Source organism: Rhinolophus sinicus, linkage group LG15, assembly GCF_036562045.2.
Source record: "Rhinolophus sinicus isolate RSC01 linkage group LG15, ASM3656204v1, whole genome shotgun sequence".
NCBI lineage: Eukaryota > Metazoa > Chordata > Mammalia > Chiroptera > Rhinolophidae > Rhinolophus > Rhinolophus sinicus.
This window is the reverse complement of record NC_133764.1, coordinates 2,101,612-2,123,572: the sequence shown is the minus strand read 5'-3', so window position 1 is coordinate 2,123,572 and position 21,961 is coordinate 2,101,612. Positions and strand designations below refer to the sequence as shown.

The window sequence follows — 21,961 nt, the reverse complement described above, 5'->3', positions numbered from 1 at the left end:
GTCCCTCTTTAACAATAATTACTTTAAATACAAATATTTCAAAACCTCTAATCAAAAGATAGATTGCAGAATGGATAAAAAAAAAAATCCAGCTATATAGAGTCTCTTTAAGAGACTCATTTTAGATCCAAAGACACAAATATGTTGAAAGTGAAAGGACGAAAAAATATAAATAATAACCGAGAGAGCTACAGTGGCAACATTAATATCAGACAAAATAGACTTTAAATCAAAAAAGATTTCAAGAGACAAAGAAGGACATTATATAAGGCATAGTACAGAAAGAAGATATAACAATTATAAACATTTATATACCTAATAACAGACTCTCAAAATATATGAAGCAAAAATCAACAGAATTGAAGGGAGAAATAGAAAGTGCTACAGTAATATTTTTATTTCAACACTCTCTCGATAATGGATGGAACCAGACAAAAGAGCAATAAGGCAACAGATGATCTGATCAACACTATAAATCAATTACAACTAAGAGACATATATAGAATATTCCACCCAACAACAGCACAATACATACTATTCTCAAGCATGCATGAAACATTCTCCACGTAGGCCACAAAACAAGTCTTAATAGATTTTAAAAAACAGATATCATATAAAGAATCATCTCCAACCACAATGTGATGAAGCTAGAAATCAGTAACAAGGCAAATAGGAAATTTAGTGGAAATTAAACAACACACTTTTAAACAACATTGACTCAAAAAAAAAAAAAAGAAAAGAAATCACAAGGAAAATTAGAAATCTCTGCACACAAATGAAAATGAAAACATACCAAAATTTATGAACAGTAGTGAAAGCAATGCTAAGAGGGAAATTTGTAACTGTAAATGCCTACATTAAAAAAGAAAGATTTCAAATCAGTAATGTAACTTTACACCATAGGAAACTAGAAAGGAGCAAACTAAACCCAAAGCTAGCAGAGGAAGGAAATAACAGAGATTAGAGAGGAGATGATCAAAACAGAGAATAGAAAAGCAATAAAGAAAACCAATTAACCAATTAAACCAAAAGTTGTTTTTTGAAAGGATCAATAAAATTGAGAACCCAGTAGCTAGCTTGACAAAGGGGAGAGGGAGGGAGGGAAGGAGAGAGAGAGAGACAGAGAGAGAGAGAGAGAGAATGCAAACAACTAAATATTAGAAATGGAAGTGGGTCCTCACAGAGATAAAAGATTCTAAGAGAATGCCACCAAATTAGATAACCTAGAAGAAATCAACAAATTCCTAAAAACACACAAACTACCTAAACTGATTCAAGAAGAAGCAGAAAATCTCAGCAAGCACATAACAGGTCAAGAGATTGAATCAGTAACCTAAAACCTCCTGGCAAAGAAATATCCTGGACCAGGTGGCTCTGGTCCTGGACCAGCACTACTCTGATACCAAGGCCAGATAAAGACATCACAAGAAAATTACAGACCACTATTCTTTATGAATATAGATGCTAATTAAAATCCTCAACAAAATACTAGCAAATTAAATTCAATGGCATATTAAAAGGTTTAGGGGCGGCCTGTTAGCTCAGTTGGTTAGAATGTGGTGCTCTTAATAACAAGGTTACAGTTCGATCCCCACATGGACCACTGTGAGCTGCGCCCTCCACAACTAGACTGAAACAACTACTTGACGTGGAGCTGGTGGGTCCTGGAAAAACACACTTAAAATAAATAAAAGTTACAAAACAAAAGTAAATCAATAAATAAACAAGGTTTTATCATCATAACCAAGTGGGATTCATCCTAGGAATGCAAGTGTGGTTCAACATAAGAAAATCAATCAATATACTTGTAATACATCATGTTATTAGAACAAAGGATAAAAACCCCATGATCATCTCAATTGATACAGAACAGAGATTTGATAAAATCTAACACCCTTTCATGATAAAAATCTCTCAGAAAAGTAGGAATGGAGGGGGAATTCCTCAATGTGGTAAAGGGTGTTTACGAAAAACCTATAGCTATCATCACGTTCAATGCTGCAAGATTCAAAGTGTTCCCACTATGATCAAGAAAAAAACAAGGATGCCTGCTTTCACTGCAGCTATTCAACATAGTACCAGAAATTCTAATTAGAGCAGTTAGACAAGAAAAATATATAAAAGGCACCCAAATTGGAAAGGAAGAAGTAAAACTACCTCTATTCACAGATGACATGATTCCATTTATAGAAATTTCATCCCAAGGAATCCACAGAAAGTGATCAGAGCTAATAAAGCAGAGTTGCAGAGTTGCAGGATACAAGAGTAACATACAAAATCTGCTGTGTTTCTATACACCAGCAATGAATAATCTGAAAAGAAATTAGGAAAGCAAATCCATTTACAATAGCAGCTAAAAGAATTAAATATTTAGGAATAAATCTAACCAAGGAAGTGAAAGATATGTATGCTGAAGACTACAAAACATTGCTGATAGAAATTAAAAGCCTAAATCCATGGAAAGACACCCCATGCTCATGGATTAAAAGACTTAATATTGTTAAGATGTCAATACTACCCAAAGTGATCTACAGATACTATGCAATCCCTATCAAAATCCGAAGGCATTTTTTGCAGAAACAGAAAAAAAAGTCCTAGAATTCATATGGAATTGCAATGGCTATTCAGGAATAACCAACCATGAAAACTACAAAGTAGAGGACCCACACTTCCTGACTTGGACACTTACTCCAAAGATAGAGTAATTAAAACCATATGTTAGGACATAAGGACAGACATATAAACCAATGCAACAGAATAGAGAGCCCAGAAACATACCCACAAAATATATGATAAATTGACTTTTGACAAGTGTGCCAAGACCATTCAAGGGGGAAAGGACAATCTTTTCAACAACCGGTCCTGGGAAAACTGGATATTCATATGCAAAAGAATGAAGTTGGACCCTTACCTAACACCATATATGAAAATTAAAAATGTATCAAAAGCTTAAATGTAAGAGCTAAAACTATAGAACTCTTAGAATAAAACATTGGAGAAAATCTTCATAACATTGGATTTGGTAACAACCTCATGGATATGATACCAAAAGCCCACGCAACAAAAGAAAAACCAGATAAACTGGGCTTTATCAAAATTAAAAACTTATGCATATGTGCATCAAAGGACACTATCAAGAAAGTGAAAAGACAATCTACTGAATAGGAGAAAATATTTCCCAATCATATATCTGATAAGGCATTAATATTCAGAATATATTGAGAACTCCTAAACTAAACAACAACAAAAACAAACAACCTGATTAACAAATGGGCAAAGGACTTGAACAGACATTCTCCAAAGAAGGTATATGAACAGTTAATAAGCACATGAAAATATGATCAACATCTCTTGTAATTAGGGAAATGCAAATAAAACCACAATGCGATGCTACATCATATCTCTTAGGATGAGTGTAATTTAAAAAACAAACAAAACAGAAAGTAACAAGTATAGGCAAGAATGGGAGAAACTGGAACACTTGTGCACTGATGGTGGGAATATAAAATGGTACAGTTGCTGTGGAAGACAGTTTGGTAGCTCCTCAAAAGATAAACATAAAATGACCATGTGACTCAGCAATTCCACTCCTAGGTGTGTATAACCACAAAAATCAGAAGCAGAGACTCAGATACACGTACATCAATCTTCAGAGCAGCATAATTTACAAAAGCCAAAAGGTGGAAACAACCATGGTCTCCACCAGCAAATGGAGAAACAAAATGGGGCATATACATACAATGGGATATTGTCATAAAAAGGAATGAAATTTTGATACAGGCTACAGTAGAGATGACCCCTGAAGATATTATGCTGAGTGAAGTAGCCAGACACAGAAGGACAGAGATTGGATTTTTTCACTTATATGAGGTATCTAAAATAGGCAGATTCATAGACACAGAAAGTAGAAGAGAGGTTTCAGGGGCTGGGGAGAGGGGGGCAAGAAATAATTATTATTTAATGGGTACAAAATTTTTGTTGGGGATGATGACAAACTTTTGGGTATAGATAGTGGTGGTAATTACACACATTGTGAGTGTACTTAATGCCACTGAGTTGTACACTTATAAATGGTTGAAATGATAAATATTGTGTTATGTCTATCTTTCCACAACTAAAATTTTAAAAGGCATTGCCAACCCGCCCTTTCCCGCTCCCCCCCCCCCCCCCCGACAAAAAAGAGATGAGTAGGTATTAGCCAGGTAAAAAGGGAGAGGGGAGCAGTCACAGAGGGAGCTTACTAAACCTGCAGCGCTATAATAAGTGGTGGAGTCGGAATTTGAACCATATGACAGTGCTTCTTCCGCAGGCCAGCGGCCAGTTGGCTGTGGAGACCTGCTGCCTTCCCGACGGTGTGCCCATGCAGAGGCCCTGCGTGGCCAGCAGCCCAGGAGTGGGCCATTAGCTGAGCAGAGGATGGACTGTACCCCTTCCCCACGGAAAACATGCCCCTGGGCTCACCTTGGTAACCTGAGAAGCAGTGAGTTCTTTGGTGAGCTCCTCTAGGGCCTCCCTGTTCCGGCCACACAGCACCAGCTTAGCCCCTGCAGCATGGAAGACTTTGGCGCATTCTGAAGGAAGAAGAGAGAACTGTGACAGCTGAGGAAATTCACGCTGTTCTTCCCCAAAACAGTTCAAACGTACCCAGTGTTTCAGACTACGTATTGGTTTCTCCATGCACTCAACATATACGCATGAGCCCTGGCTGTGGACCAGTCCAGCGATCAGTGAGCTCTGTTGTGGCCGTACGAGAGCTCACGTGCAGCGGTGCGACTGACATCCACAGGGCAAGCAGGCGGGGACTGTGGACAGCTCGGTTAGGCACTCTGCTCAGAACTCCCCAGTCATCTCTAGCTCTGAACACTCTTGGGAGCAAGGTCCTCATTTTCACAAGGGAGGAAGCTCAGCAAGGTCAAGTGATGTGCGCGTGACTGGGCAGTGTCAGCCACTGTGGGGCTGCATCTGCTGAGGCCCGCGTTCCGGCATAAGCCAGGCTGTCTCCCCAGCCACTTGGATGTGATAGGCACCTACCTACTGGGGTACTAAACACAGTTTTGGGGACCCAGGACTCTGTTGAGAAGGCGTGCGGAGGCCTGGGGGGCTGGCGCAGAAGTGCGGAGTCTACCCGCCTTGCTGGCTGGGCAGCGATACACCTGGAGAACGAGGAGTTGAAGCATGCCGAGTGCCGACAACAGCAAAGGGTGGTGAAGGGCTCCCAGCTCCTGCGTCGGGTGCAAGGGGACTGGGGAAGACCAGGCTGCACTGAGCCCACTGCGCACTCCAGGGGGCAAGGATGAGGACGTCAAGTAAGACCACGGCGAGGGAGAGACCAGAACTAGCTGGGCCCCATTAGTCGCTATCCTGTTGGTGGCAGGAAAAGAGACTCAACTCACATCACAGCAAAGCGAAAAGATTTATCAGGAGGACTTTGGGCTAGTTCAAGAACGAAGAGAAAAAGCTGAATGGCCAAGACTTGGGAAGGACAGGGGTGGGGCGTCCAGAGCCTCTGGTAGCAGGAGCCAGGCTCTACTTCATTCCCCCAGCCTGGCTTCTCCACGCGATGGAACGAGGCTGCAGGCAGCTTTGGGCTCACATCAACACTTCCTGTGTTCGACTCCAACTTTGAACAGTTACTGGTTTGGGGTATGTTATAACCTCTTTGTTTCTCTTTCAGTACCGGAACTGAATGCATTATAGTAGATACAGTAGTTGATACAAAGCATTATAAAGAAAAGTACTACAGTGTAATTTTATATTTCTAAGTTGCCTTTCTAAAATGTTCTAAAAACTGACTGTTGGTGAAGATTGAAATACAATGGTTTAAAGAAGCATTGCCTGTCCTCACCCAATGTCTGGTCCCTCAAATGCCCACGAGCCAGTCTGCACAGACCCCTCAGCCCCAGCTGACTACTGACTGGGTCCCAGGCTGATTCTCAGAGGCTAAGGCCGTCAAGTGGTGTCTCAGTTTCTCCTGGCTCATAGAAAGGACAGACGTGTCCCGGCAGCAGCTCAGGGAGATGAGAGATCGAGGCTGTCACTTCCTCTCCGGGAAGGGAGGTAGTAGGGTCCCAGCAGGGTGTACTGGTCTGACAGCCTTCGTCCCACAGAAGTGTCAAAATTCCTTAAAGCGAGGAAGGGTTCAAAACACGAGAAGAAATTCCACGATCCTCCAGGAAAGCTGTTTGGACACGTTATGCAGCAAAGCCCTCCCTTTTCACTCTGCAGCGCCTCCCCGAGCTTCTCTTACAGCTTTTACTTTGCCATCCCCAGGCCAGCACAGCCCCTGATGGAGTTTTCTAGAAGGAGGTGCTAAGTGTACTAAATCAATACACTTTCAGGCATTGATTTAGTATAGTTAGCACCTCCTTCTAGAAAATCATCTTCCTTGAAGGTCTGGTTGGTTTGTTCACTGACTCATCGGACAAAGGGCACAAACCCAGACAGAGCTGCAGCCCCTCATCCGCCTGTCCCTCGGCGGGGGCTGGAGGAGAGCGGACAGGGCAGTGTCACAGCCGCTGCCCTGCCCACGTCCTGCTGTCCTGAAATGAGCAGCAAAGGCCTCCTGCGGGTGGCGGGGGTGGGGTGGTTGCTCTTAAACCAAGAAGCCAGTACTCCTGAGGCTAGGACGCTCATCCGGTTTACGGAATCATCCCCGAAGATTAGGAATTTCTGGTCCCGTCGGCTTCTCATCCCATTCATCCTGTCCTGACCAGCACGATGGACATTCTGAGGGGCCACCAAATGGTGCAGACACGTAGAACCAAAGGTGAGGCGGCGGCAGGCTGGTGTATAAACAGCTTCTGGAAAATGGTCACCAACATTCTGCTTAAGCTCTGCTTCGTAGCAGAGCCAAAAAGGGAGGAAATGAAAGTTTGTGTAGGAGTGACACAAAAGAAAACAGCAGATTAGAAGGACTGCATTTTCATTTCTTGAAAAAGCTGATACAGGGAGGCAGGAGGACCCAGGGAAAAAGGAAGAGTCCTCAGGTACCACTCAGCGAGGGCGCCAGGTGACTCCTGTGCCGCCGCACTCCTGGCTTCTAAACCAAGATCGCTGTTCATGGGCTTAGGCTGGCTACAGTAGCATCCAGAACAGTCTATTCCTTTGGTCAATGGTCCGACTGTTTTACCAGGACAAGTTCATGTAACTTACATATACAAAGCAGGAGACAAGATAGGAGAAATACAGAAAGCTATCTGAAAACTCGTCACATAACTCAAACTTCGCGAGTGGCAAACACAATGGGCAGAGCCACCAAAGGCGACACAAGGTCTTCCTCCTCTCGGAAGCTAAGGAGCAGCGACTCCCTAGCAGTCACCAACAGCGGGTGTTGGTACCTGAGACAGAGTGGTAACGATCTGTTCCTATTTTATCTGGCTGGACGGGAAAGAGAAATATGGAGTCCTGTCCCTAAGATGTTAAAGGGGGCACAACATGAGCAGAGTGGTGTGGAAATCAGGAAATGGCTGACATAATATATATAAGCAGGTTTTATCTTTTTCCAATTACATTTTCTATTCTTTTCAGTCTTGGTGTCCGGAAGAGGAAATGTAGAATGAGGAAGAGAACAGTGTCCTTCTCAAATGTCCCCAAACCGGAGCACCTGTGACTCCACACCTTTCCATTTCAGCCAACTCTCAACGACTTAAAAAAGTGTTTCTCTCTGAGATTCAGAGAAGCAGCTGCTGACTACCCTATATATAGTATCTGAGTAAGGTCAGAGGACCAACTGTGGCAAAGGGCCTGGAGGCAGCTGTCCCCATGCAGGTCTGGCTATCTACTAACAGACCCAGGGTTCACCTCTGGTGACCTCACCTAAGCATCATGGGGGCATACAGATGAATCCACGCTTCCCGAAGCCTTCCCAGGCCGACTGCAAGCCATGTAGCCTGCAGACAGGGCCCCATCTGCTCCTTTGTGTTCCTGCAACACCCAAGCGCTTACAGGCCCCTGCACATCTGTGCTGCTCCCAGCTGTGGGCCTGTCCGCAATGCCAAGCCGTGCTTTCCCCTGGCCCTTTCCTCCTCAGGTGAGACAAGACTGACTTCTGGTGTCAGAGAGATGTAGGGTTGAAACTTGGCTTTGTACTTTCTGGCTAGAAGTCCTAGGTCAATTCATACCTTCTCTGAATCTTAGCTGTAAGAGTTGAAGGATAGAAAGCGCGAGGCAGCGCATATGAATGTGCCTTCCCTCTACGAGGCCCGGCTGGGAACAACCATGACGGAAATGGCAATGTACTGAGCTGAGTCCTTGTCCCTCTCCATCAGACCGGGAATTCCTGGAGGGACAGGACCCTGTCTTCCATCTGTTTGTCCCAATACATGGGAGATGCTGCAGCAGCACTGCCTGTACTATCACCAACCAAAAGATGCAACAATGGTGGGTTTGCCACGACTCAGGGCCCCTCTCAGCCTCCTTCCATGGACCTGAGCCCGAGCGTGGCTCCCCCTGGTGTGGTGTGGTGTGTGTGCAGGAGCTGAGAGAGAAGGCAGGAGGCTCCATGCCACATCCCTCTGTCCACTCTGCTGGAGGAGAGGAAAACTTCCCTTCTTCCCTTCTAGGCTCTATGGTTGGTCTAATAATTAAATTAATGTAAGACAGGTTAACAGGTGAACAAAAATTAATTTTGTGTGCATGGGAGCCCCCCAAAATAGGAGGCTCTAAGTGACCAAAGGAGGCAGCTTTTACACCTTTTAGAAGAAACAATGAATTTGTGAAGATTTGACAAGACGAAGAGGTTTGGGCTTTGGGTAATAAATTGGTGAAGAAGTAACAGGCTTGTTTATACAGCCTCCCTGACCTTGAATTCCCCATCTCTGATAAGGATGCTTTCTACCTCCTGGTACAAGGAGGGTACCTTTCACAGGGGAGATTTACTTCCTGTTTTCAGGGAGACAAGGAGGGTCAGAATGTCTTCTTACACGGGTTGTTTCTTAAGTAACCTTAATTCAAAATAATTAATATGCCAAAAGGGCATATTTTGGGGTGACATATATTGTTCCCCTTCATTATCAAAGTTAATATACTTGTTTGGAAGGGAAATGATGGCAGTGCTACAAACTCATTTGTAGAAGGCAGTGGGGGAGGGGAGAGAGGGACTGACTGCAGAGCTGTGTGCAGCATACAATTCCTGGGACCTGGAAGCTCAGCATGGTCATTGGATTAGAGTGGAACTACACCGGACACCTGGTTAGCCGAGGCCTCACTTACTCTGTTTCCAGCCCTGCCACAGCTGTGCCCCAGGTACAGGTGGAGGCATGGCCCGGTGAGGGGAAGGCATGGAGAAGGTGACACCAAGGCCATAAACCAAAGATGATGGCTGAATCCAGGAAAAGGCATGCTTTGCTCGGCCCTCACAGAGGTAATCAGTTGTCCATATTTGAAAACTGGGAGCCTTCACATAAAAATCCCCATTTGAACAACCAGCTGGAGCTGAGTAAAGCTGCCCCTCAGATGGAACATGCAGTATCCAGTTTGCCGTGGTCTTCCTCCCTGGCTTTTGCTTCCCAACACTGCATTAAGCTCTTGCTTTTCCCAACTGGGCCAACGACAGCGATGTATCTTGTTCCTAAGTCACCCAGCCTGGTAGCCCCTGTGCGGCTGAACGGCTCCTCCAGCCTGGCCCACATCCCCAGCCCCAACAGCACTGCCGCAAGGACCCACCTCGCCCCAGGCCTGAGGTGGCGCCCGTGATGACCACCACGGCGTTCTGTAGGTAGGCCCTCATGCGCATGCGCTGCAGCAGCTTGAGGAGGCTGAAGATTCCCACGCAGCCGAACAGCAGGGGCAGGGTGGCCGGGGAGGTGAGGAAGTCCATGATCCTCAGCTTCAGCAGACTCTTCCTGGAAGAACCCAAACCAAGTTAGTGACAGAACAGGAGCACTCCAGAAGCTTGCCAACCCTCTGGCCCCCAGATGTCTCTCGTGCAGCCTCCAGCTCTGAGCCCATCAAGTCTCTGCAGGCTCGGTACATCATGCGGAATATTGAGCACTGCGGAACTCACTGCCTCTCACTCTGCACTGACACGCACGGGCAGCAAAGCCACAGGCCTCACGGTGCCTCTCCGAGGGGTCCAGTGACGCAGGGCAAGCTGAGATAGTCGTGTAGCTTAGGACCCAGCTAGCTGGTGAGTGTTACCAGTTAGTTACCTGGCAAGGCACTAGCATAACAGTACTCACCTGATTCTCCTTCAGGGCTCTGTTTTGAGGAACTTAAGTAATACCCATTATCATGTTCAATTCCTGGGTATTTGTGAAACTAGAAAATTTTTTTAAAAAAGGAAAAAAGAAAACCATATCAATCCTTATACTCCTCCCTGAGCAGATGGATGTTTCTGGGTGAGGCAGCCCCTGGATGGTATCCACCACAGCACACAAAGGTACTCCCGGCCACAGGCCTCGCGGACGCCCAAAGGGAATTCAGCACAATGCAGTGCCCTTTGCCAAGCCCGGGGACCAACACCGGCTGTTAAGCGGGTTGCCCTGCAGGGCACTGAAGCATGTTGTCACTCAACAGTCACTGGTGAGCTGCCATCAGCAGGTGAAACCAAGAGGCCCCGTGAGTGTTTATGCAACAGGGTGCAGTCAATTCTTAGGAAACATACCCATTTCTCCCACAACTGCCTCTCACTTCCTTACTCCTCCAAGACTCCCCGTTCCTCATCACTCACCCATGCTCCTATGCCCAGAGCCAACAGCTAGGAGGGGAGGGAGACACAGGGTTAAATAAAGGTCAAGGGCGAGCCAGTGAGGAGCAATGCCATGTCTGTCACTTTGAAAGAAATGCCCTATAAGGCCACTTGACAGTGGGCCGGAGTCTATTACACAAAGGCTCACGTACTGTCCACCTCCAGGACTCAACTAGTTTGGCATTTAGTTTAATGTTTTACGTGCTTTTCCAAATACACCTAAATTCGCATTCACTATAAAAAAAAAATCAACAACATTCTCGGAACAAACATCTGTAAAATTTACTATTTCCCAGCAAGCTCCAACCTCCGGCTGCTCACTGCAGCCCAGCTCCAGGGAGAGCTGTTGTTCACAACCTTAGCTGTAGAGGGTGCAGCTCACGGGCCCATGTGGGAATCGAACCAGCGAATGCCGTGTTAGGAGTGCTGCGCTCCAACCACCTGAGCCACTGGGCTGGCCTTAACTGACTTCTGAAAAAACCCCAGCTACTGTCTGCTAAGTGGATACATTTCCCTCTCTCCCTACATTGTGCAAAGACTACATGTAGTTGAACTGTAATTAAAGTGGTTTCTAAAGTGTCAGGCTCTTCACGCAGGTCCTAATCCTCTCAGGCCAGGTGTTGGCCTACCAGCCAGGCTGAGTCCCAGGGGACACAGCAAGACCCAAGGATCCTTTGTCTGGCACCTAGGAAGTCCTCACAAATTTGGCTTCCAGCAGGTACCAGCACCTGTACCATTGCGTGGGTCTGTGGGTGCTGCCTGGGGGTCTTCACAGGGCCCCCAGCCCCTGAAGAACAGCAGGGTATGCAGGTATTTCCTGGGGCAGGAGGAGTCGCTACTAGAGGAGCAGAAATGATTACCAGTTTGTTGGGGTAACTACACCAGAAAATTATAACAATTACAGAAAACACAGGCAGGCCCCAAGGTAATTCTGGCTCAAACTGTTATGTAACAACTGGGGTTGGGACTGGGCGGGGAGGGGTAAACTCAGCAGGATGGATGCTTACGAAGAGCTTCCCCCCACTGCAACCCAAGATCCTTATACCAGGCAGGTCCCAAAGTGGACCACCCTGCCCAGGCCAGAATCACCTGGGGACCAGCTACTTTCTAGGATGACCACAGTGGCAGGGATACGCTTCACAAAAAGGACAGCAGGGCTCAGCCTTCAGGTGGGGGTTCAGAACTCCATCAGCTCAGCTGGGTGGAAACTCTGCACGTTCCTCCAGACCACAGGCCCGTGGAGTCTGCTGGTTTCAGACCTATCACCTGGGGCTGAGCCAGAACCCCCCGAAGGCAGGGAGACAGGGGAGTCTGGCACCAATACTCAGCCTATTGACTCCTAAAATTCAGAGCTTTCAGAGATGACCTGAAAAATACAAACTAAGTGCAGCAAGGTGACAACATGCAGGGCTTATGAGGACGGACCCTCAGGCCAGTCTCTGTGGGTTCCCACCCAGGTTGAGCCACTTAGCAGCCTGGGTTAAGGGATCTCACCGCTTTGGGCTTCAGTATCCTTATCTGTACAAAGGGCATGTGAATACCCACCTCGCAGGTTTGTTATGAGGTCAGATGAACTAGTACAAGGAATGTGTGCACGGTCCCTGGTGCAGGGCAAGTGCTCAGTGAATGTAGCTGCCATCAGCATCATCACAACCCAACGAACTGAGGCCCAGGACTTGGTTTCATAGTGATTAGATTTCCAAGGCTGTCTGAAAGAGTCCAAGTGTATGAAAACTTGTTTCTTCCAAATAGAGGAAACTCATTCAACACAGTTCACCGTAGTTTTAAATTTGTATACATCCATACTTTTAGTTTAATTAAATTAACAAATGGGGGGGAAACCCCCAACTTTTTCAGAAGAAGTCAGGATCCTATAGCCCAAAGTTGGTATCAGAAAACGTGGCTACCGTAACAGTCACTGAGGCCAACACAGCAAGAAGAGAGCAGACAAATGCCGAAATGTCCCTTCAACCATTTTTCATGCCCAGGGAGGAGTAAGATGAAAATACACCCAGGCAGCAAGGCTCCCCACTGGAAGACAATTAAAGCTCCTAACAAACTGCATTGTCATGCATCTATTTAAAACTCAAGCCACCAATTTATGACATGAAGGCAAGAAAGAAAACTACCGTCTTGTACACTTCTGGGATTCCTTGTGCACCTGACACAACACTGCACGCCAGTCTTGGTCTCCTGGCCCTGGGGACCACGTTGCCCGAGGCAAATATGGCACCAAGTTAATGAGATCCATCCTCCGACCAAGGGCCAGCTTTCTGTGGGGAGAGTGCACATCTGTACTCAGTCCGGAAGTTGTTACAGAAGAATCTGAATGCAAAGGAAATTAGAAATCAGCACCAACTTTCCCTAACTCAGGATGACAATGGTGGGAAAAGACACTCCAGAGCAAACCATGTATTTGAGAATCAGGTTCAATTTCAGGGTAACTTTCTTGACCAAGTGAAGCTGGTCATATTGGCAATCCCAACTCTTCCTGGGAATTTTTTAAATTCTTAAAGACCTCCCAACTTTTATTCCACTCTGAAGTGCTTGTGGCCACACTGATGGGCCTGCTGGCTGCTGGGCCTCCCTGGGCTCTGAGACAGCAGTGTCAACTCCTTCCTGTGTCCCCCTCGGCAGTCAGGATGGCCAGGAGAGCTGGACACAGAGATGACTCAGCCCCATTGCCTTGCTGTGGTGACTGGGGGCCTTCAATCAAAATGGACAGTTCCAAAATAGAAGAAAGGAACTGTGCCCTGGCTGGCCAGTTCAGATTAGGAAATAAATCTCCTACATAAAGCAAGTACAAAGGAGGCCTGTTTTCTCTGAAAATGGCATATAAGAAGGACTTTAATATGTTTGTAAATTTTGTATTTTGTACCAAACCATTAGTTTCCAATATAACTGGGAAGCTAAGATAGATGGTATAAAAATGGAGTAGGGGAATCTTGCTTGTGATTTCCAGCATTTGGAGATCAGCTCGTAATAAGAAGGGACAGAGTCGGCCCAGCACCACTTGGGAGCCACAGTGGGAAGCAGGACAGGTACATGAGGGAGGGAGGGAGGTCAGAAAGGCAGAAGGTGAGATGCTCCCCTAGCATAGGAACCACAGGTTACATATGGCCTAACAGACACACTCACATTCACGGCCACTCTCTCAACTGACAAGGATGTGACCTGACGCGTGACACTATGAGCCACATCAACTGTGAGGAACTTAGAGAGCTCAGGCATTCACAGACTACGCCATCTGCTATGGCGTCATATAGCAAGACTACGGGGCTATAGATCTAAGTTAAAAGAGTATAAAGGAAAAAAGTCCCTTCACAGGTGAATGTTACTGGAGCCTGGGGTAGCCAGAAACTGCATGTTCTTACTGTGACTTGAGAATTCAGCTGCTCCCTTGTTTTTCATGGAGAAGTTCTTTAAAAGGGCTTTCAGAACCTCAAACTAAAAACAAGACTATCACCAAGAAATTAACTGAGCAGAAATATCACCTTTTATGTCATTTTTTCCATTCCTTAGCCGTTAGCCAAATTCTACATTACATTTCACGGATAGAATCTGTTCCTAAGATTCCTTTCTTCTCTCAAGCAATTATAAAAAATTTAAAAATGAACCATCAATAAAAACAGATTGTTGGAATCTACTTAGGAACCACACAGAGATCAAACCACTGACAGCCACAACGGAAAATCAAAGGAGGGGATCTGAAAACCCTCAAAAGTTAAAAACTAATGCTGATTTCAGGTCTGTAAGAAGGATTAGTCATGAAATAATTTGCCATATTACACACAAGAAAATCAGGCTAAAGGGCAGAGAGGGTGTCCAATTGGAAGGCAGGGCACTGAAATCAGACGGCTGGGAGTGGCTCAATTATCACCAAGAACAGATAGGATCCCACCCACACACCTACACCCACTCTTAGATTTCATAACCGGCAGCCAGCTTGAAACAGCTGATCTATTAATGGAGAAATAAGCTATGGGTCAAACTTATGACCCATTTCTGAAAATAAGTATCTATTTTCAGAAAGTAAAAGCAGAGTAAAACTGGTTTTTTTTGGTATGACGCACAAAAGAAGCAGTTGCTAAGGCTGTCTCTGATGGAAAAAAAGAACAATCTCCTACCTCAGGTGGCAGCTACTGTGCCAGTGGCGGGTCCTGGTGCCAGTGTCTTTCTTCTCTGGTCTTTCCCCCTGGGGAGAGTGACTTAGACGAGAGACCAGAGGACTTCCTGTCAGCAGGCCCTCCCTGGAACGCTGGAACAAGCCACAGATGAGTGGCCTATAGGTTGTATTCTGGGATGCCAGCTGTAGGTCCCCCAGTTTAAAGGGATACAGGTTGGCATTAGCAAAACTAAAACCAAAAGGAAGGCTGGAGAATATTTCACGCCAGGCTCCTGAACGTCCAGTCCTGGGAAGAGCAACTGCACTGAAGCAAGTACTGCTCTCTAGTAAGACACTGAGCACACGCTGCACAGCAGCCCCAGCCAAGGAGGGTGGGAAGAGAGCGGCCAAGCACCGCTCTGGATGCTGCCATGCCGGCCACCCACACAGGACAGGGCGCTGGAGGCTAGCCTTCATTATGGGTCAAAGTCTTGGTTCAGTTTTTAAAAACAGCACTTATAATTGGAAACCAGAAGTCTCCTCAAAACCAAACCAAACTAAAACCCAGCACTTATGGTAGCTACCTAGATGCCTTGATTTAAATTCTGAGTTTCTAACGTGCTTTATTAAATGGTTTGGCATTACTGGTGTTACTAGAAGATGCCAGTGTTAATGCCCTCTCCGCTAGATAACACACAGGAGGCCCAGGCCCCTGCGCAGAAACCAGACAAGGTGCTCATTGTGGGGTGAAGCAGGAAAGGCACCACGCTGGCACTGGGGAGCTGTGTTCAAGGCCACCTGCAGTGCACTTGCTGGGTGACGTGGGCAAATTGACTCTCTGTAACTAAGTGGTCTAAATTTCAAAATGGGGATGACTATTCCAACGAGAAACCATACAGGAAAGCCCTTTGTAAACACTAGCATCCTAACAAATGTGCGGCTGACTCAGAAACTGACTGAAAAAACGCAATTTCCAGAAAGGATTTCAGAAATGAACTGAGCAATGGGTGCCAATATAGCATAGACTTTAAGTGAAAGAGGCTCATTTGCTTATTTTAAAGTACCATCCTGAGGGGCAGGGCATCTAACTTAACACACACCTCTAGGAGCCTGCTGGAATACTCTCTGGAGATGGAGACAGGTAGGCACCATTTTTGCATTTTCCCTCTGCCTTGCTCTAGCTGGTGGGGGGCCAAATTTCCCTCTTTATTCAGCAGGCACCATTATTATACTCCCCCTCTTGCCTTGTTACCGTCAGCTGGTGTCACCTTCACACTCACCCTCTGATGGCTTTACAGCACCAGTATGTCCTGGCAAGTAGCCTTTTTACACATCTGGTGCCCCAATTTTTTGCCACTGCTACCTAGGGGACAATGCTTGATTGCCTGGCTCTGGAGACCTGGGGAGTCTGTGTTCCTGGGCCCTGTGCAACAGCAGCAATAGGAGAGACACTCCCCAAGCATTGTACAGAGAGGAGACTGAAACACACCCCCAGTCTTTCTGTGAAAGAGGCCTGTTTGTTGGTCTGGGAGCTTTGCAGTGAAGGGCAGTCTTCTGGTTTGATACAATTTAGTGGCCTATGGAAGTACTCGCAGACAACAGAGGCTGGTGGATGCAGTCTGTGCACTCTCCCTCTGCCTAACTCCAGCTTGCCAATATCGCCCACAAAAGAGCTTATACACTGTCTAGCACCTCGATTTGTGTGGCTGCCATGAGGGGACACCTTTACAAGGCCTGGCTGTGGTGGCCAGCAGGTATAAGTTGTTATATGCAAACTTAATGGAATAACAAAGCAAAATCCTGTAGTAGATACACAGAAGAAACGGAGAAAGGAATCTAAGCAAACCAAACCACTAAAGAAAGTCATCCAACTGCAAGAGAAGAAAAAACAAAGAATTACAAAAATAGCCAGAAATCAATTAAAACATGGCAATAACTATACACCTATCAATAATTACTTTAAATGTAACTGGACTAAATTCTCCAATCAAAAGACAGAATGGCTAAATAGATAAAAAATGAGACCCATCTATATGCTAACCTACAAGACATCCACGTCAGATGTAAGGGCACACACAGACTGAAAGTGAAAGGACAGGAAAAGATATTCCATGTAAATAGAAACAAAACAAAACAAACCTGGGGTAGCTATACTTATATCACACAAACACACTTTAAAATAAAGACTATAAAAAGAGACAGAGGAAGGCATTACATAACGATAAAGGATCCAACAAGCGGATATAACATTTGTAATTATTTATACACCCAACATAAGGCCACCTAAATAAATAAAGCAAATATTAACAAACTAAAGGGAGAAATCGACAGCACTACAATAATAATAATACGGGACCTTAACACCATGCGTACATCAGTAGATAGGTCATGTAGGCAGAAAATCAATAAGGAAACCCTGGCCTTAAATGATACATTAGACTAAATAGACTTAGCAGATGTGTGCAGAACATTCCATCCAAAAGTAAGAGAATATACATTCTTCTCGAGTGCACATGGAACATTCTCCAAGATATATTTGTTAGGCTAAAAAACAAGTGTTAGTAATATTTAAGAAGATGGAAATCAAATCAAGCAAATTTACCTACCACAATGGTAAAAAACTAGAAATCAATTGTAAGAAGAAAACTGGAAAATACACAAATATGTGGAAATTAAACAACATGCCACTGAACAATCAATGGCTCAAAGAAGAAATCAAAAGAGAAATAAAAAAATACCTCGAAATAAAAAAGAATGGAAAAACAACATACCAAAATGTGGAGTACACAGCAAAATCAGTTCTAAGAAGGAAGTTCATAGCGGTAAATGCCTACCTTAAGAAACAAGAAAAGTCTCAAATAAACAAACTAACTTTACTCTGCAAGGGTCTAAAAAAAGAAAGACAGATAAAGCCTAAAGTTAGTAGAAGGAAGAAAATAAAGATCAGAGGAGGCATAAATCTAATATAGACAAAAAGACAACAGAAAAGATCGATGTAACTAAAAGCTGGTTCTTTGATAAGATAAACAAAATTGTTTACATAGACTTGCCAAAGAATAAGAGAGGACTCAGATAAATAATATCAGAAATGAAAGAGGAGACATTACAACTGATATCACAGAAACACAAAGGACAACTATTAACAATTCTATACCAACAAATTTGATAACCTAGAACAAATGGATAAATTCCCAGAAACACAATCTACCAGGATGTGGGGAGCCATGGTTTTTTGTAGCCCTGAACCTTGTAGACTGGCTCGGTTTTTGTCCCCATAACATTGTCTCTGTCTTATCTGAGAAGCGCCTAACGGCTGTTGAGGAATGTGGTGAAAACGGCCAGTTTCCAGACACAGAAAACTAAGGGCTTTTTAGACAATTAGTAGATTTTGTCTCCTTGAGATATTTACTTTTGTGAGTTTTAGTGACCTTGTATCTTTTATGTCAAAGTAAGGTTAAAGCTGGAAAGATTTACTTTCACTGAGATAATGCATATCTTCTTTGTTTAACTGCACGTACTCAAACTGTATATATTGGTTAGAGATAATAAACTCAGGGCTTCAGCATGACTGAAGACCGGCCGCATTAGCATTTGTGTGTGTCTTTTATTTCATTCCCACTCCCCCATTCAGGTACTGATCGACTCGTGGCGGCTGGCCCGTCACACTTGGCGCCCGAACAGGGACCTGAATACGGGGGTAACAGTGAGGAACACCACGTGGCAAGGGCCCAGCTCGTAGAGAGCTTATCAGTGGATGCGTGGTGAGTAAGGCACAATACCCCTCGGTCGAATGAATGTGTGAGTGAGTGATAGTTCCACGACTTCTTGTCACGGAGCTTGATTGGGCCCTAATCTGCGGTTCCGGTTCTGTCATACGGCATAACGGCGACTGGACTTCTGTCTACCTGTCCGGGGAATTATACCGGCGCGCCTCTAGCTAAGACAGATTTGGCTCCGCGAGGGGCACGGCCAGACGGGCATCAGAGTGTTTTCTTTGTTTGAAAGAAGGGCCGAGTTAGGGTGAAGGATGGGTCACGCTAGCAGCAAGGACCTGTATGTTAGAGGACTTAAGAAATTGCTTGCCGCCCGTGGCAGTCGGGTGAGCAGAGAACAGTTAGATAAGTTTTTAGAATTTGTAAAAGAAGTTTGTCCATGGTTTCCAGAAGAAGGCACTGTCAGTCTGGAAACTTGGGAGAAAATGGGAGAGCAGTTACAAGATTATTATGCTGCCCACGGACCTCAGCAGATCCCTGTAGAAACATTCGGGTTGTGGACCTTGATTAGAGATTGTTTAGATCTCAGGCGTAAGAGCTGTAAGCTAGAGAAAGTAAAACAAGCTGGCAATGAAGAAATTCTTTCATCTGCCGCTTCTCTGGCAGAGAGAGAAAAGGGGGAGGAAGCCAAACCCACAGAAGAATTTTTTAAAGATACAGAGCCTATTTATTATGAACCTCCGGTCGAGGACTGGGAAGATTTAGACTCTCAGGATCAGAAAGACTCAGAGGATAAAGCAGCCAAACATAATAGGAACAAATACCCTCCTTTGGTGGCTATGGCTCAAGAAGGCAGACAACCTGCAGGCACTACACTTTCTTTTGCAGATCAGCTAAAAAAGATTCAGGGACAGCTGATTGAACTTAAAGTTGCTGTGGATGAAGAAAATTGTCCTCGGAGTCCCCAGATTCCTTTTAAAAATCAATGGAATCCTCGGGGTAAAGATCCCCCTTGGAAGCAGAGGTGCAAAGATTACAAGCTGCACTCACTTCCCTCTCTGTTCAAATGCAATTAGTCCAGGCTCAACAGACTGGGCCTTTATTAAAATCTCAATCAAAATAGAAGCCTAGGTTACAATTAAGCTCTCCTCCAAGTGTAGTTACAGGGCTGGATCCACAGCCTGAGGCCCCTGTTGTAGCCCCTGTGACAATGAGACAACTACCAGGCGTAAAAGATCAAAGGTCCCCCCTACAAAAGAGTTTAGAAGCTGCTAGTACAGGACCAACTTTAAAAGGGACACATTGCTTCCTCCAATTCTCCCTGAAATTCTCCCATTTTTGTTATTAAAAAAAATCTGGTAGATAAAGATTATGACAAGATTTAAAAAAAAGTTAATAAAACCATAAAATTAATGGGAGCCTTACAGCCAGGCTTGCCCTGTCCTGCAGCCATACCAAAAAAACACATATAAAATTGTTTTGGACTTAAAAGATTGTTTTTATACTATACCTTTAAATCCTGATGACTGCCCTAGATTTGCTTTCAGTGTTCCTTCTGTTAATTTACAAAAACCTTTTAAGAGATATCATTGGCTAGTGCTACCTCAAAAAATGGCTAGTAGCCCTACATTATGTCAAAAATTTGTATCAGCTGCTATAAAACCTACCTAAAGGACATTTTCAGATATTTACATCATCCACTACATGGATGACATACTTCTTGCCCACTCTTGTGAACCAAAGTTGCTTGCTGCTTTTGCTCATTTACAAAAAAAGCTCCACAATTATGGGCTAGTTATAGCCCCAAAAAAAAATTCAGCAAGTGCCTCCTTACTCTTATCTGGGATATTGTTTAATGCCTCAGGCCATTGTGCCTCAAAAAATACAAATCCGGCGAGATTGTTTAAAAACATTAAATGATTTCCAAAAGCTACTGGGAGACATTAATTGGATTAGACCTCAGTTGCGGTTGACAACCGGTGAATTACAACCTTTGTTTAAAATATTACGTGGGAAAGCTGATCCTACTTCTCCCCGCGAGATAACACGGAAAAGAGGCTTTGCTTGTATTTCTCCAGGTCCAAAAGAAAAACCTTTGTAAATTCCTGGTCGCTGTTAAACCATACCATGAACAACAGCCCACAAAAAAAGAGACATCTATAGATACCCATCCACGCCCCTAGGGTGTGGAAAAGCTCTCACTTTCCACAGCTACAAAAAAACTTTCCACTTCAGACCCTGTTAAATGGATAAAGACTTTGGGTAGAGGGTTTGCTGGAGATATTGCTATTCTGTTTATTGTTCTGTTTATTTTACATAGTCCTCAGATGTGGACAAATAGCCCTCCGACAGGCTGTAAATGAAATAACTACACGTTCTGTGTTTCTCATACTTCAAAAACAAAAAAGGGGGAGATGTAGTCACACAACAGCCTAGCCGACTGTCCCCCCCATGTCTTTCCTTAAGGAAAGAAGAGCCTGTAAGACTGTGCCTTTTTAGGAACTTTGCTTATCTCTATATTTTACACCTTATGTCTCTCTGTCTGGTCCCCAAAAGATGGTTTGCAGCCAAAGACGGGTAAGATATCTCACGGGAGATACAACCTAAGCCAGGCAAAACCGAGTGGGGACCCCCAATGAGCTGCCTTAAAAGATCCAAAAAGGAGCCTTGCCTCCCCTTCCCCCTGCCTGGGAAAAGCCACTGCTGTCTCTGGCTTTCCTCAAAGGAGATCGGTAGCCAATGACGGGTAATGATCAGTAAGCGTTTTTACAACCTAAGACAGGAGTCGATCGCTTTGATGATTGATATCCAATGACGGGTAAGTAAAAATGTCTGTACTGACCACCTAAGCCAGACACGATCTCAAAAATAAAAAATAAAAAAGGGGATATGTAGGGAATTGGAGCATTAAGGGTTAAGAAAATGTAACTTCAAGCAGAGTTTGGGAGGATCGCTAAGGGAAACTCCGATAAGCATAAAAAACAGACACCTGCTGCCCTGGGAATGGGACAATATCAAAAGGTCTAAAGACAGTCAGGGTCAAACTTTGAGAAAACGTAACTAATCTGTACTTGCTGCCTCAGCCGCTTTATGTAACCTTCTTGTTTCTGTGTGTATAAAAGAAAGCTGGCTTCATGATGAAATTCAAAGTATGAGAGAAGCTAAACCCTTAAAATTTGATGCAGCTCAGGCTGCCTCTGAGTTTGTTGATGTTCTTAGGAGTGTTTTGCCCTCTATGCCTTATATTACCCATTCTGTTATAATATTTCTTACATTGGGCATCTGTGTCTGCTTGGTTCTGTGCCTACTCCCTATCCTCATCAGATGTTTCATCAGCAGGATGTTAGACTTACGAGCTGACATCCATCAGCTTGAGCTCAAGGCAAAGCCTTAAGTCTTTCTCCCCCATGCATTTAAAGGGGCGGATTAGCCAAAGACGGGTAAGTACTTGGGAGC

At 44.7% G+C, this 21,961-nt stretch overlaps 1 protein-coding gene across 7 annotated transcripts in view; it reads right to left on the bottom strand.

Annotated features, from left to right (window-relative positions):
- DHRS7B (dehydrogenase/reductase 7B) overlaps positions 1-21,961 on the bottom strand; it is a 51,346-nt gene that overhangs the window by 13,781 nt on the left and 15,604 nt on the right. For 3 of the 7 annotated variants that reach the window (XM_019715965.2, XM_019715966.2, XM_074320435.1), the window contains 2 exons: positions 9,664-9,842; positions 4,462-4,571 (listed from right to left, as the gene is read on the bottom strand). In XM_019715965.2, coding sequence (XP_019571524.2) covers positions 4,462-4,571; positions 9,664-9,842 — 289 coding nt within the window. Of the gene's footprint in view, positions 1-4,461; positions 4,572-9,663; positions 9,843-12,816; positions 13,013-14,814; positions 14,946-21,961 lie in introns of those variants that run through there. The other 4 variants (XM_074320434.1, XM_019715964.2, XR_012492305.1 and 1 more) reach the window with 3 other exon arrangements.